The 12,926-nt window shown below is 38.2% G+C and overlaps 1 protein-coding gene across 3 annotated transcripts in view; it reads left to right on the top strand.

Annotated features, from left to right (window-relative positions):
• TMCC1 (transmembrane and coiled-coil domain family 1) overlaps positions 1–12,926 on the top strand; it is a 187,294-nt gene that overhangs the window by 152,036 nt on the left and 22,332 nt on the right. For all 3 annotated transcript variants that reach the window (XM_059390382.1, XM_059390384.1, XM_059390383.1), the window contains exon 2: positions 9,599–10,533. In XM_059390382.1, the coding sequence (XP_059246365.1) occupies positions 9,599–10,533 (935 nt within the window). The remainder of the gene's footprint in view (positions 1–9,598; positions 10,534–12,926) is intronic.

The raw sequence follows: 12,926 nt of genomic DNA, 5'->3' as shown, positions 1-12,926 counted from the left end.
TATAGTCCAGGAGGTACTGGATCTGACAGGTGCCAGATCATGGTTATTCAGGCCATTGTGAAGACTTCGGCTTACTCTGATTCAGACAGCCCCTAGCAAGTTTTAGGTGTAAAAAACTGTTGTGACCTGATACATTTTTAAAGGATCACTCTAGCTGCTGTACAAATAATTGATGATAAAATACTGATGATAAAATATTATTCCAGTGATAGTTACGAGCCTATTGCTGTAGTCCAAGCGAGAGTTGATAGTGGCTTTTGCTAGAGTGGCAGTAGTGGAGATTCAGTGAGATGTGGTCAGATTCTGCATCTTTTTAGCAACTAGAACCCAAAACATTTGCTGGAGCAATGTAGTATACACAGAGGGTATCAGCATAGACTCTGTAAGCAGACTGTCTGGATTATGTGGATTAATGAAGTGTAGCCATTAGCTGAGATGGGGAAGACTGCAGGAAGAGCAGGTTTGGGCGATATCAGGAACTAAGTTTTGAATGTAGTAAATTCAAAATGACTGTTAGACATCTCCAAGAAGAGATATTAGGTAGGTAGTTGAGTATATGATCTGGAGTTAAGCAAGGTATGGGCTAGAGGCATACATTTGGAAGTCGTCAACAAAGAAATGGTATTTAAGGGTGCCTGGGTGGCTCAGTGGGTTAAGCCGCTGCCTTCGGCTCAGGTCATGATCTCAGGGTCCTGGGATCGAGTCCCGCATCGGGCTTGCTGCTCAGCAGGGAGCCTGCTTCCTCCTCTCTCTCTCTGCCTACTTGTAATCTCTCTCTATCAAATAAATAAATAAAATCTTTTAAAAAAAATGGTATTTAAGACCATTTTAAGAGAAAGAAGAGTATTTAGGGATGTACAGCCCTTCCCTAGAGTCTCTATTCTTTAAGCTACTGAACAAGCCAAAAAAGTTGAGGGATAACCAGGTTATCACAAACCCTGTGGAATTTTCCAAATTGTTTCATTGCTTTAGCAATTTATCAAAATTGAGTGAAACAAATAGGATTAAGCTGAGGCTTTAGAAATCTTTTGTTTTAAGGAAACTTGTGTCATAAAAGTATTTGTAGTGAATTACCATGTAAAGGAGAGCTATTGGTGGCAAATTTTACAAATCAGCTAATCCACACATGGATTTTTTTTTTAAATCCTCAGCAGTGAAAACATTTCTTTGTCACCTTTTGCTGGTTGGAGCATGCTCGGAAAATAGATACTAAATTTAGTATTAACCAATTTGTGTGCTTCAGACTAATCATTCTTCATTCTGAAGTCATGTAAGAATGATTTTTGAATAATCCATAGCTCAAATCACTATTTCTTTTTAACAAGTTATAATCTCAGAAGGAAACTTGGATCATTTATTGCAAATGTCAATCAGTATATCCTCATACGACATTTTTGATGTTCAGGCATGAAGTCTCTGGTTGGATATTTCCGGTAGCATACATGAACTGATACTTGAAACCCCCTGGTTAAGTTGAACAATGCACCTCTCCTTATTTTCATTGTATGTTACTTATTTTTTTTTCTTTTAGATGTCAGGGAGAAATATCTCAGAATCTGTTACTCATCTATAAAATAAATTTTCTTAACTGGATGATCTCTTAGGTTCCTTCTCAAAGAAACTGTACTTATAAGACTTAATAAACATAACAAAGCAGCATGTTATTGTCAACTTATACCATCACTACTATGATTGCAGACTTTCCTTAAGTGCTTGCTTTTTTGCTTTTTTGCTTTCTCCCTGTACTTCCAGTGCCTAACATAGGCCCTGTCTGTATATAGGAGACATTCTGCTAAGGTTTATTAAAATGACAGTAAATCATCTGACCAGGCTCACATGAATCCATTAAGTCCAAACATCAAGCCTGGCAGTGCTAATCCTCAATGATGTCTTTCACGTAAGCCAGGAAACCAGCCCTCCTGTGACAAAGCATTTCTAAGTAGCAGTCCTAGATCCTATAATGGATATTTTGCAGTTGGGTTGGAGCAGGGTGGGCCAGATAGGATGTTAATAACCTAAGCTAATATTCAACACAGTTGGTTTTTCCTCAGCAGTCTTGGAGGGAGGCGTATCATCTCTTGGAAGCTGTTTTTCTTATAAAAATACTGGCGTTTATTCCATTTGTAGTAACATAGGCTCAGTCACTTGTATGACATATGAGATCTAGGAGGATCATATTAAGGAGATGCTAGTGAGCATTTATATTAAACATTTACTGGGTATCTTTGCACAAAGCATTATGCTATCTTCTTGGAGTACAAAGATGGAATATGACTTGATCCCTGTCCTCAGGAACTTAGGTCAGTAGAGGCAAGACACCCAAACAATCATTTCAACATAATGTAATAAGGACATTGAGAGAGGTGTATGTTTATTTATATGGGAATATGAAGAAAGCCATTAATCCAGCTGGGAGAGGGAGATTGTCAGGAAAGATATCCTGGAGGAGGTTACATGTTAACTGGGCCTTAAAGGATGAGTAGAAGTTAGCCAGAAAAGAACAGAACATGCCCTGGAATATATGGAGAGAAGCCTAGAGGTGTGAAACAGCATGCCATGTCAGAAGAACCAAATTACAGTTGTGACCCTTAGCATATGTGGATTTAAATGTAAGGTTTATGTTATTCCCAAGGAATCCATTGCACGGGTTTTTTTGTTTTGTTTTGTTTTTATCATTTTGCTGAGACATGTGGTAGGATCTTTAGCCACAAAACTATAGTGAGCAAACTCCATCAGAATTCGCATTTCAGTGAGCATGTCTTCTACTCATTTTCACATGTGGTATCACCCACGATGATTTTAAAACTTTGTTCTTTATGAAAAGTGGGCCTGAAGAGTGCTGAGTATAGAAAAACATGTGGGGCCTAAGTGTTCTTTGTCACAAAGGAAGTTTGAGAAACTAGACTATCGTGCCAGATTTAAAAGTGGCCAGGATTATCATCATGAGTATTATTTTTATTTTTTAAACTTTTTAAAATTAAGCAATAAAACATTATTTTATTGCTTTTTATTTATTTTTTTATTTTTATTGCCTTTTTATTGCATATAACAAGAGTTCTGTATAAAAATATGAAAAAGTGATCCCTAGAACTTACAGGAAATACTCCATTCTGTCCAAAGATTATTTATCAAGTGAGAAAAAGCCTTTGTGACAAGTAAAAAGGTCTGTTTTTAAGACTGTATGTCAAATCTTGATTTTTAGCTCCAAAGTAAAAATGGAATGGGTAGAGGAAAAGCTTGCTGGTTATGGGCTAGTGGAACTTAGTTCATTTTTCTTTTCTGCAACTCCCACTTGAGATTCCTCTTCATTCCACTGCAGACTAAACGTCAGTCTGAATTACACATAAGAGAATTGCTCAACAGAGTTGTGCTTACTGTGAGAGGGGAACAGCATGTCATTTCTACAGTGAGACACTGGAAATAGATGAAAAGTCTTACCATAATGAATATATAACTTTGTGCAGAAAGTGCTGATAGACTGTGGGATTTCTTTTCTTTTTGTTAAGAGTAAGGTGTTGGGGATGTTGGCAAAGGCAAACCTCAAGGAGATGATGGTACAAAATTCAAAGGCAGAGCTGTGTAACTTCCAAGGCAGTACTCTTTCTTCTGTTGTACCTTCTCAATACAATCTGCCTGGCAGAAAAATAGAACTTTATATGACAGACCAGAGCATCTTTTATCATTGATTAGAAAATAGATTTCTGGGGGCACCTGAGTGGCTCAGTGGGTTAAGCCTCTGCCTTCGGCTCAGGTCATGATTTCAGGGTGCTGGGATCAAGCCCCACATTGGGCTCTCTGCCTTTGTGATCTCTGTCTGTCAAACAAATAAATTTTTTAAAAAGAAGAAGAAAAAGATAGACTTCTGTTCCGTTCTTAAGACCAGCATTATGAATCTCTAGGGATTACGATTTGTATTGGATTTGGGGGGGTAGTCTCCCAAAAATCAAACATTCTATCCTTTTGCCCCCACTAAGTGCACTTGAATTAAGCCACACACTCCAGTTTTGGTTCAAAACCATGGCCTCATATCTGTGAGGTAGAAATTTTGGAAGAACAGTGGACCTGGGTCTGCAGGTGCCTGAGTGTGAATTTGCAAAAGCTGGTGCACAACCCATTCAATGAAATTGGCCTTGGTAAAGATCCACCTTCAGAAAAAACAAAATAGTCCAGATTCTGTTTGTTTTCAGATTAATTACAAAGACTTCCCCACTTTCCACCTCCTCCTTCTTTTACCTTAAAATGCCTTCTTCATTTTCTCCAAAGTGATGTGAATTATTTAGTATAAATAAATGGTGCAGAGATTTCCTGAAAGAGAGCCGATACTCTATAAAGCATAGATAAAATTATTTCATTCTGCTAAGTAGACAGGACTGGGCTGTTGGCATTTATTGAAGATAGTGATGTCAAATCAGGGATTTCTGAATCTCTTCTTGTTACAAATATATGCTTGGATTTTGAGTAATGAACCAAGTAAGGAATAGAAAAAGGGTGACTTCTTGAACATTCACCATGTTTGGCAGGCATAATCTGATTTAACATAGGTTTAATAACATTTTTTCAAAGAATCTCATGAGAAAATAACCCCATTTTATAGATGAGGAAACTTGGGCTCAAGGAAACAAGAAGGTGGCCCAAAGACACCTAGCTAGTAAGGTGGCAAAACCAGGTCTGAACCCAGGTCCTACTCCTGTCACTGCTCTTTCCACCGTTTTTCTTCATATGATTGTTCTCAGAGCTGGGTGCCCCCATGTTCTGACACTTTCATACACTCAGAAAGTAAATAAAATGCATTTGCAAATGAAAATTTTAAGCCATTATAAAACTTTGTGAAATGTTCTCGAGTTGGCTCTACTCTGCTCCTGATTAATTGATGTTTTGAGGCGTTGCTGTTTAAATTTTCTCTTGGGTTTTTTTCTGATCAATTAATTCAGGTCTGTTAATAGATAATTTAAGCCTGGCAAATGAATTCTTTTTTTTTTTTTTTAAAGGTTTTATTTTTAAGTAATCTCTATACCCAACATAGGGCTTGAACCCATAACCCCAAGGTCAATAGTGGTATGCTCTACCGACTGAACCAGCCAGGCACCCTCTGGCAAATGAATTCTTAATAGGAAAAGACAAAGTACAGGCAAAGCACCTTATCTGCTTCTTATAGCAACAGCTAGATAATGAACAGTGGCTCTGACCAGACCCCTAGCTGTGGAGCACATTGCGTAGCTAACAATAAGTAGTCACAGTATATTTACCTGGGTTTTGGGCCTCTCTTTTTTCTATACAAATTATTTCTATCCCCAGCCTTGAGTGACTGGGACTTGCTGTACTGGGGGGTATGATCACTCATGAAAGCCCTCAGGCTATGATCACATGAAGCCCTGTTGAGTAGGTGATATTGCTGCTGCTGCTGTTGTCAAACTGCCCTGTTATAAAGGTAGTAGGAAGTAACTCACAGTTGATTTGTAAATTAGTGATAGCAATGTCTGTTCATAAGGTTGTTATGAGCTTTGGAAGATTAGCTAGCTGGCTAGTCAGCTGCCTAGCCACAAGATCAACAGTCAAGAAAGTTGACTAATACTAAAAAAAAAAAAAAAGCGGAAGGAAGGAAGGAGACTATTACTATTTTTACTGTAATGTTGAATTAATTATTCCCATTATTCCTTTGGTTCAGACTCTGTCTCCTATGATTATGCCTGAAATGTGAAAGATCTTGAGTATATTCTAGAATCTTTTAACATTTGAATTTTTAAAAATAATCACCTAGAATGGTACAAAAATAATAGCCAGTATTAACTGCTTACTCTGTGCCCAGGACTATTTTTTGAGTGTTTTTATGTTTATTATTTCATCTTCAAAACAGTCTTCTGAAATAGGTATTAGTATTTTCTCCATTTTACAGTTGATGAAATGGATGCAGAAGTTAATTAACTTGCCCAGCCAGGGTCGCATGACTAGTAAGTAACAAAGCTAGACTTGAACCCAAGCAGTTTCATGCCAGATTCTACGCTTCACTACTACACTAAATGTAGCCATAGTCAGTAATTTTGTTTTTCTGATTTGTGCCTTTTCTTATATGTTTAAGAAAATCCTCCCCGCTGTATTTTCCAATACTGCCTTCCAAAAGTTGTAAAATTTGCTTTTAACATCTGCAGTTTAGTTACCTGTCTGGAATGAGGATAGGAATCTAATTTTATTTTGTTATATATAGATGCCTAACATGCCAGCAAAGGCATTTGAAAAAGAGAACCACTCTTCAGTTGGTACATGTATAACTCACGGCTTAAATATTCTTGTCTCTGAAGGCTTTTGTTCATAGCTCAGAAGATACCCAGAGGGTATTCACAGCCCCTGTGCTATAATTCTGTAGTTCAGTATTATCTTTTTCTTGCCACCTCTCTTCCTCTTCCCCTCTTTTATTTCTCCTCCCTGCCTCTCACAATTTCTGCCTCTTCTCTCTCCTTCCTTTTTAAGGATAGTGCTTGCCAAAATTTGGAAGAGTCACTGAGTCATCAAGTGATTCATGGTTTCAGGTGTTAAACTACCCTCCTGCTGAAGCTGTGGGTTAGTTTTCTTTGAAGGCTGAGAACAGTGGGTTCTGTCAGATGTACTCTTGCAGGGATATTGATGACTCTAAGTGGGAGTCATATACTGGTGGAATATAGTGTGGCCCCAAACAGCCTAGGTAGGGCAGAAGTCAGATTAAAGATAATCTGGCTTACTTCTTCCGCCACTGTGTAGGGAAATAAAATCAGAACTAAACTGTCATGATTTGTAAAAAATTACATAGAAATTTTGTTCTTTTTTCAAATTTAGAAATATAATAAAACTATGATTCTAGTACCAAAGCTATATTTTCACCATTATGATCCATATTTATGTTCCCTGAGTAATAATTAAACTTGACTTCTGTATCTGCACTTCTTTAGACAATAGACTACATGTAAGATGATATTCAAATTAATAGCAAAGAACCTAAGAAAACTAGATAATACATGAGCTTGTAGTCTTGAATCAGTGATACTTTGTACTTGCTTTCCTTTCCTGTGGTATATTTTGAGCTGTTAACTGAATACACAATCAGGGTACATACTATACCCTGAATTACATATTGTAGTTGTGAGATCTGATCTATTGCATACTACAGTTGTGGGATCTGAAATCCCTTTCAGAAAGAAAATCACATAGTGGAAACCCTGTACAACTTAAGAGAGTGACTGTAAGGCACTGAAGAAAGTGGGTTTCCGGGAGCTCCTTTTTCAACTTTTGGCAACGTGGTTTTCTGGAACTCTGGCTCATTCTCCTTTCTGCTGCTTTCCCTCTGGCCCTTTCACTGCTTATTAGCTTGTACCTAAAATTAATGGGGCAGATGGAGGAAGTTATACAAAATAATTATTGTGCTAGTCCCTAAACTATTCTGGACATTTTTTTAATTAGTGGAATGAACATAATGTCATTTTGCTCTTCATTTCAGTTTTAAATTATCTTTTGATTTTATTTAAATGTACATTATTTCTCATTTGTTCATCTGAAAAAGAAATAATATGTTTTTATTCACATCAGTAGTAATACATTAATTCCAGTAATGAACTTTCCACTAATGAACTAATATTTTTGGAGTTAGAGATCACCATAATTCCTTCTCAGATGGGAAACTGAGGAGATAAAACTGAGGTGAAAAAAAGACTGACAAGTTAATTACCAGTATTTCACGAATATTTCAGATTTGGTGTATTATCACAAAAATGTAATTCACACTTCTAAAATATGAGGGTAACCTATATACAGTTCTTTCTTTTTTTTTTAATTTTTTTAATTAAATTGATTCATTTATTTTCAGAAAAACAGTATTCATTATTTTTTCATCACACCCAGTGCTCCATGCAATCCATGCCCTCTATAATACCCACCACCTGGTACCCCGATCTCCCACCCCCCTATACAGTTCTTTCTATCAGATTGCTGCTGGCTATAGATTTTGGAATGAGGACCAAATAAAGGGATATGATCTTAATTTCCAAGATGGTAAATTTATAATTTGACACTCATACTGGCCATTTTTATTACCCTGAGATGGGTTTGTTTTTTTTTTTTAAGATTTTATTTATTTATTTGAGAGAGAGAGAGAGAGCAGGGCAGGGGTAGGGGCAGAAGGAGAGAAAGCAGACTCTCTGCTGAGTGGGGAGCCTGATGTGGGGCTCAGTCCCAGGAACCTGGGATCATGACCTGAACGGAAGGCAGACAGAAAGATGCTAAACCAGCTGAGCCACCCAGATGCCCCGAGATGGTTCTTTTATTATTTATTTCTGCTACTGCTTAGTAGAAAGCAGTTTCTACAGACTTTTTGCGTGAGCCCTACTCCAGTTCATGACAAGCCAAACCTGAGGGTTTTTCTCTCCTGAGTTAGGGAAACCTGACCTCTCTCTAGCTTTGGCTAATGGCTTTGAAATAGGATAGTTTCAGTTTTCACATATGAGGAACTTGTCTTTTTCTTCATCTCCTTCGAATGGTTGCTCACCCATATGAAGGATAGTCATTGTTTGTGTTTTGCAGTCCCTTGTCTCACTAAAAAAAAAAAAAACTGAATAGAACTCAAAGAAGCTGAGCTCCAGAAGGCCTGAACTTACTTGCTGACTTGATTAACTTCTTACCTCTTACTGTCTCTCCCCCTGAGTATTCACTTTTCTCGCCTAGGTATATCATAGTTACTTGTGACCTGGTATATTAACCCTAATATATAATAATAATAATGTATACCACATTCAACCTTGGCACTTGGAGCAATACCTTCTCATTCTTACCTTCACCTGTCTCCAGCTACCAATTGAGTGTCCCTATTAGAGAGAGAATAATCCCATTACCCTTGACATACTTTGGGTAAAAAGACACTGTGATAAAAATTGGATTTTTATATCTAGCCAGTAAAATAACCTATTCTCACCAGCATTTTGGATGACCATAATCTGAGAGCATGGATTGGAATTATAGCAATGTCTGAATAATAAAATGATTTTCATGTAATTAAATTGAAATGCAGATGTACCTGTTTCACAAAAGTGTGTGTGAAGAATGTTTGTGAATGAAGTCATGCTATAAACCCATTAGCAGGGGCACCTGTGTTCCTCAGTCACTTAAGCGTCTGCCTTCAGCTCAGGCCCTGATCGCGATCAAGCCCCGATTGGGGCTTCCTGCTCAATGGGGAGTCTGCTTCTCCCTCTCTGTCTGCCTTTCCCCTGCTTGTGTTCACTCTCTCACTCTCTCTTTCTCTCTCAAGTAAATAAAATCTTTGTAAAAAAATATAAACAACTAGGGGAGCTTTGTTATTTAAAAAAATACTGTAATAAATTTTCTAACAAAGGAAGAATACCCCCAGTTTACATCTTGTGCAGATCTTTTTTCATATGTCTTTTTTGTGTAAGGCAAAGTATACTTGTATAAGGACAGTATCCAAAAGGGAGATGGGGCTTGTATAGGATGGGAGGAATTAGGTCAACTATCAGTGCGGAGGTCTGAGAGTAGATAAATTTTCAATATATTTGGCCTAGTTATTCTGGAGAGGTCGTCTTCTCGGGCTCCTTCTAACATCCACTTCTCATTTATACACTAGATCGAGCGGTTGGAAGTAAGCAGCCTCGCCCAGACTTCCAGTGCAGTGGCCTCCAGCACCGATGGCAGCATCCACACAGACTCTGTGGATGGAACACCAGACCCTCAGCGCACAAAGGCTGCGATTGCTCACCTGCAGCAGAAAATCCTGAAGCTCACAGAACAGATCAAGATTGCACAAACAGCCAGGGACGACAACGTTGCTGAGTACTTAAAGCTTGCCAACAGTGCAGACAAGCAGCAGGCTGCCCGCATCAAGCAGGTCTTTGAGAAGAAGAACCAGAAATCTGCCCAAACCATCCTCCAGCTACAAAAGAAGCTTGAGCACTACCACAGAAAGCTCCGAGAGGTGGAGCAGAATGGGATTCCCCGGCAGCCGAAGGATGTCTTCAGGGACATGCACCAAGGTCTGAAGGATGTGGGAGCAAAGGTGACTGGCTTCAGCGAAGGTGTGGTGGACAGTGTCAAAGGTGGACTTTCTAGCTTCTCCCAAGCGACCCATTCGGCAGCAGGGGCTGTAGTTTCAAAACCCAGAGAGATTGCCTCACTAATTCGGAATAAATTTGGCAGTGCAGACAATATCCCTAACCTGAAGGACTCTTTAGAGGAAGGGCAAGTGGATGATGGGGGAAAGGGTTTGGGGGTGATTTCAAACTTTCAATCAAGCCCAAAATATGGTAGTGAGGAAGATTGTTCTAGTGCCACTTCAGGCTCAGTGGGAGCCAACAGCACCACTGGAGGCATTGCTGTAGGAGCGTCCAGCTCCAAAACAAACACCCTGGACATGCAGAGCTCAGGATTTGATGCACTACTACATGAGATCCAGGAGATCCGGGAAACACAGGCCAGACTAGAGGAATCCTTTGAGACTCTCAAGGAACATTATCAGAGAGACTATTCATTAATAATGCAGGCCTTACAAGAGGAGCGATATAGGTAAGTTATATGGAATTAAAATTCTGAATTATTTCTTTTTGCAGTTCCCTTGACTTTGGCTCTGGGAAGGTGGCTTTAAAAGCTCTCTGTAGAGTGTCTTTTTTTATAGCATCCAGAGCACTTTTGACATGTCATATAACACCTGCATAGTTCTATCACAGAGAGCAAAATAGAGGCACAGCAAAGTTAAATGACTCCTGAGATCATACACCAATAAAGCACTGGGAGTCAGGGGATGACGATTACTGTAGCTCTCCAGTCTTCCATTGCACTTTAGGACTTTGACATGAAGCCCAAGCTCTCTAAGGCATCCCACCTATTTATTTGTAATCACAGAACCACAAATCATTGCAACCTATAACTATACTACACTGACTTCAAAAGATCTATAACCTTCTGAATCCAAGAAATCTAAGAAGAATCAAATATATAGCCTGGCTAAAATGTAATGAATACTGTAGGAATTTGACCTTAAGCACACTTATGTGAGCAATTGGTGTAGAGAGATTAGACTGAAAGAAGATCCAGATAAGCACGTCTGTTACCTTTGTTATGAATTGGCAAATGTTTGAATGGGCATGGACTTAAACATGAAATGTTTCAATAGTCGTTAGAGAATTCTCAAAGGGCTAACTGCTTTGAGTCATAATATGTGCTAAGGGTAGAGAAGCTGGTCTTCTGTTTCATATTATATTCCATATTCATGTTGGTTGTTTTCTAAAAACATGTTTTTCCACCTTGTTTCTACTCCATGCAGAGAGAAATAATATCCCCCACAGAGTACTCATTCAGATCCAAACTGTCAGCCAGACACTGGCCACCTCACTGATAGAGATTAAGGGCCAGCTTTACAGAAGCCACAGGTCAGGGCAGGCCTTGAAAGATCTGGGTTTGGTCCTATCCCAAATACTAATTCGTCAGAATCCTCACTACTTCTGTAATATCAAGGGTTGAACAGAAGATCTCTTAAGGTCCGTTTCACCTCTTTAAAAAAAACAGTGATTTTTTTTTCTTAAGTTTGTTTTTATGAGATAATCTCAGGGCTTGAAATAAATTGTTCATGGGTATCCATTAACCTCCGAGAGAAGTGACAGTAGCATGCTGTTTTCAGATGGTGAAAATATTAGTAATTCAGCCCTGCCTCTTTATTCTTCTGTCATTCAATTCTAACTTAAGACTTTAAGGGAGAAGAAAAGTGAGTGTGGAAGAGAGAAATGTAGTTCTAAAAGCAAACATATTACTATTTTTTATTTCAGTGTTTTATATATTCTTTCATATACTTAAAAGACAATATCTAAAGTCATGAACAATCTAACAAATATTCAAATGGACTCTAAAAATAAAACATCTGATCTTTTGTAAAGCATGAAAGCTAACTGCCAGGTTCAAATACTAGTTCTGCCACTTGCTAACCTTGAAAATTGGGCAGGTTTCTAAACCTCTCGAAGTCTTGGTTTCCTCATCTATAACATAGGAGTAGTAACAGTCCTTCATAAAGTTATCGTGACATCGAAATGGAATACTTTATGTAAAGCACATAGCTCAGTGCCTGGTCCTGTGACTGCTCAATTGATGTTAGGTAGCAGTTGCTACTGCTGCTATCAGAGGAGACCCCCTAAACATGGAGACCCAGGCCTCCCACAGTCAGATGCTCAAAAAAACAAAAAACCCAGCTGCCTGATTTGACCCCTTTATTTTGAATGGGCAGTTAAAAACATTCCAGCTTTTAAATTCTTTCAGAGCTTAAAATTCATAACGAGCTTAAAAGCTCGTTATGTCTTCAAGTCAGATGTAGACCAATACGAGAAAATCAGAGAGGAAAAATGGGTCTCCCAAGGCCCACCTTTGTACCAATTTAAAATAATCCAGGGACAGGACAGAACTTTTAGCTGGTAATTATCACCTCACTATAAGAATCAAGTCCAAACCACTTGTGAGGTAATGAGAAGTGCATTTCTTTCATTGCATTTTGGGTTCTCTGTGGTGAGTGAATGATTAGTTTTATGGAATAGAGAATAAAGAAAACTTAAGAATTTTCAAAAACAGAGGTAAAACTTGGAGAGCCAGGGAAGACATATAATGTGTAATCTGACTTTTGTCCTATCACTTAAACTTTAGAATTATCTTTCCTTTTTTTTTTAAAGATTTTATTTATTTATTAGAATTATCTTTATCCTTAAAGTGGAATCTTGAAGAAAGCAAGCCTTTAAAGGCACCAGAAATGTCACAACTGCTTCACTTAGCTATTTTGTTGCATATATTTCCATGTATAGAGCAGTTAGAAATTTCTCCTCTGTTACATGTTTTTGACCAGTAAATATACTTAATTTTGTTAAGTATATGGTCCAGAGGGACCATTTCATATAAGTTAAGTTTTCCCACACATTGAAGCT

Source organism: Mustela nigripes, chromosome 2, assembly GCF_022355385.1.
Source record: "Mustela nigripes isolate SB6536 chromosome 2, MUSNIG.SB6536, whole genome shotgun sequence".
Taxonomy (NCBI): Eukaryota; Metazoa; Chordata; class Mammalia; order Carnivora; family Mustelidae; genus Mustela; species Mustela nigripes.
The sequence above is the reverse complement of the archived record's forward strand: the minus strand, read 5'-3'. Positions and strand labels throughout refer to the sequence as shown.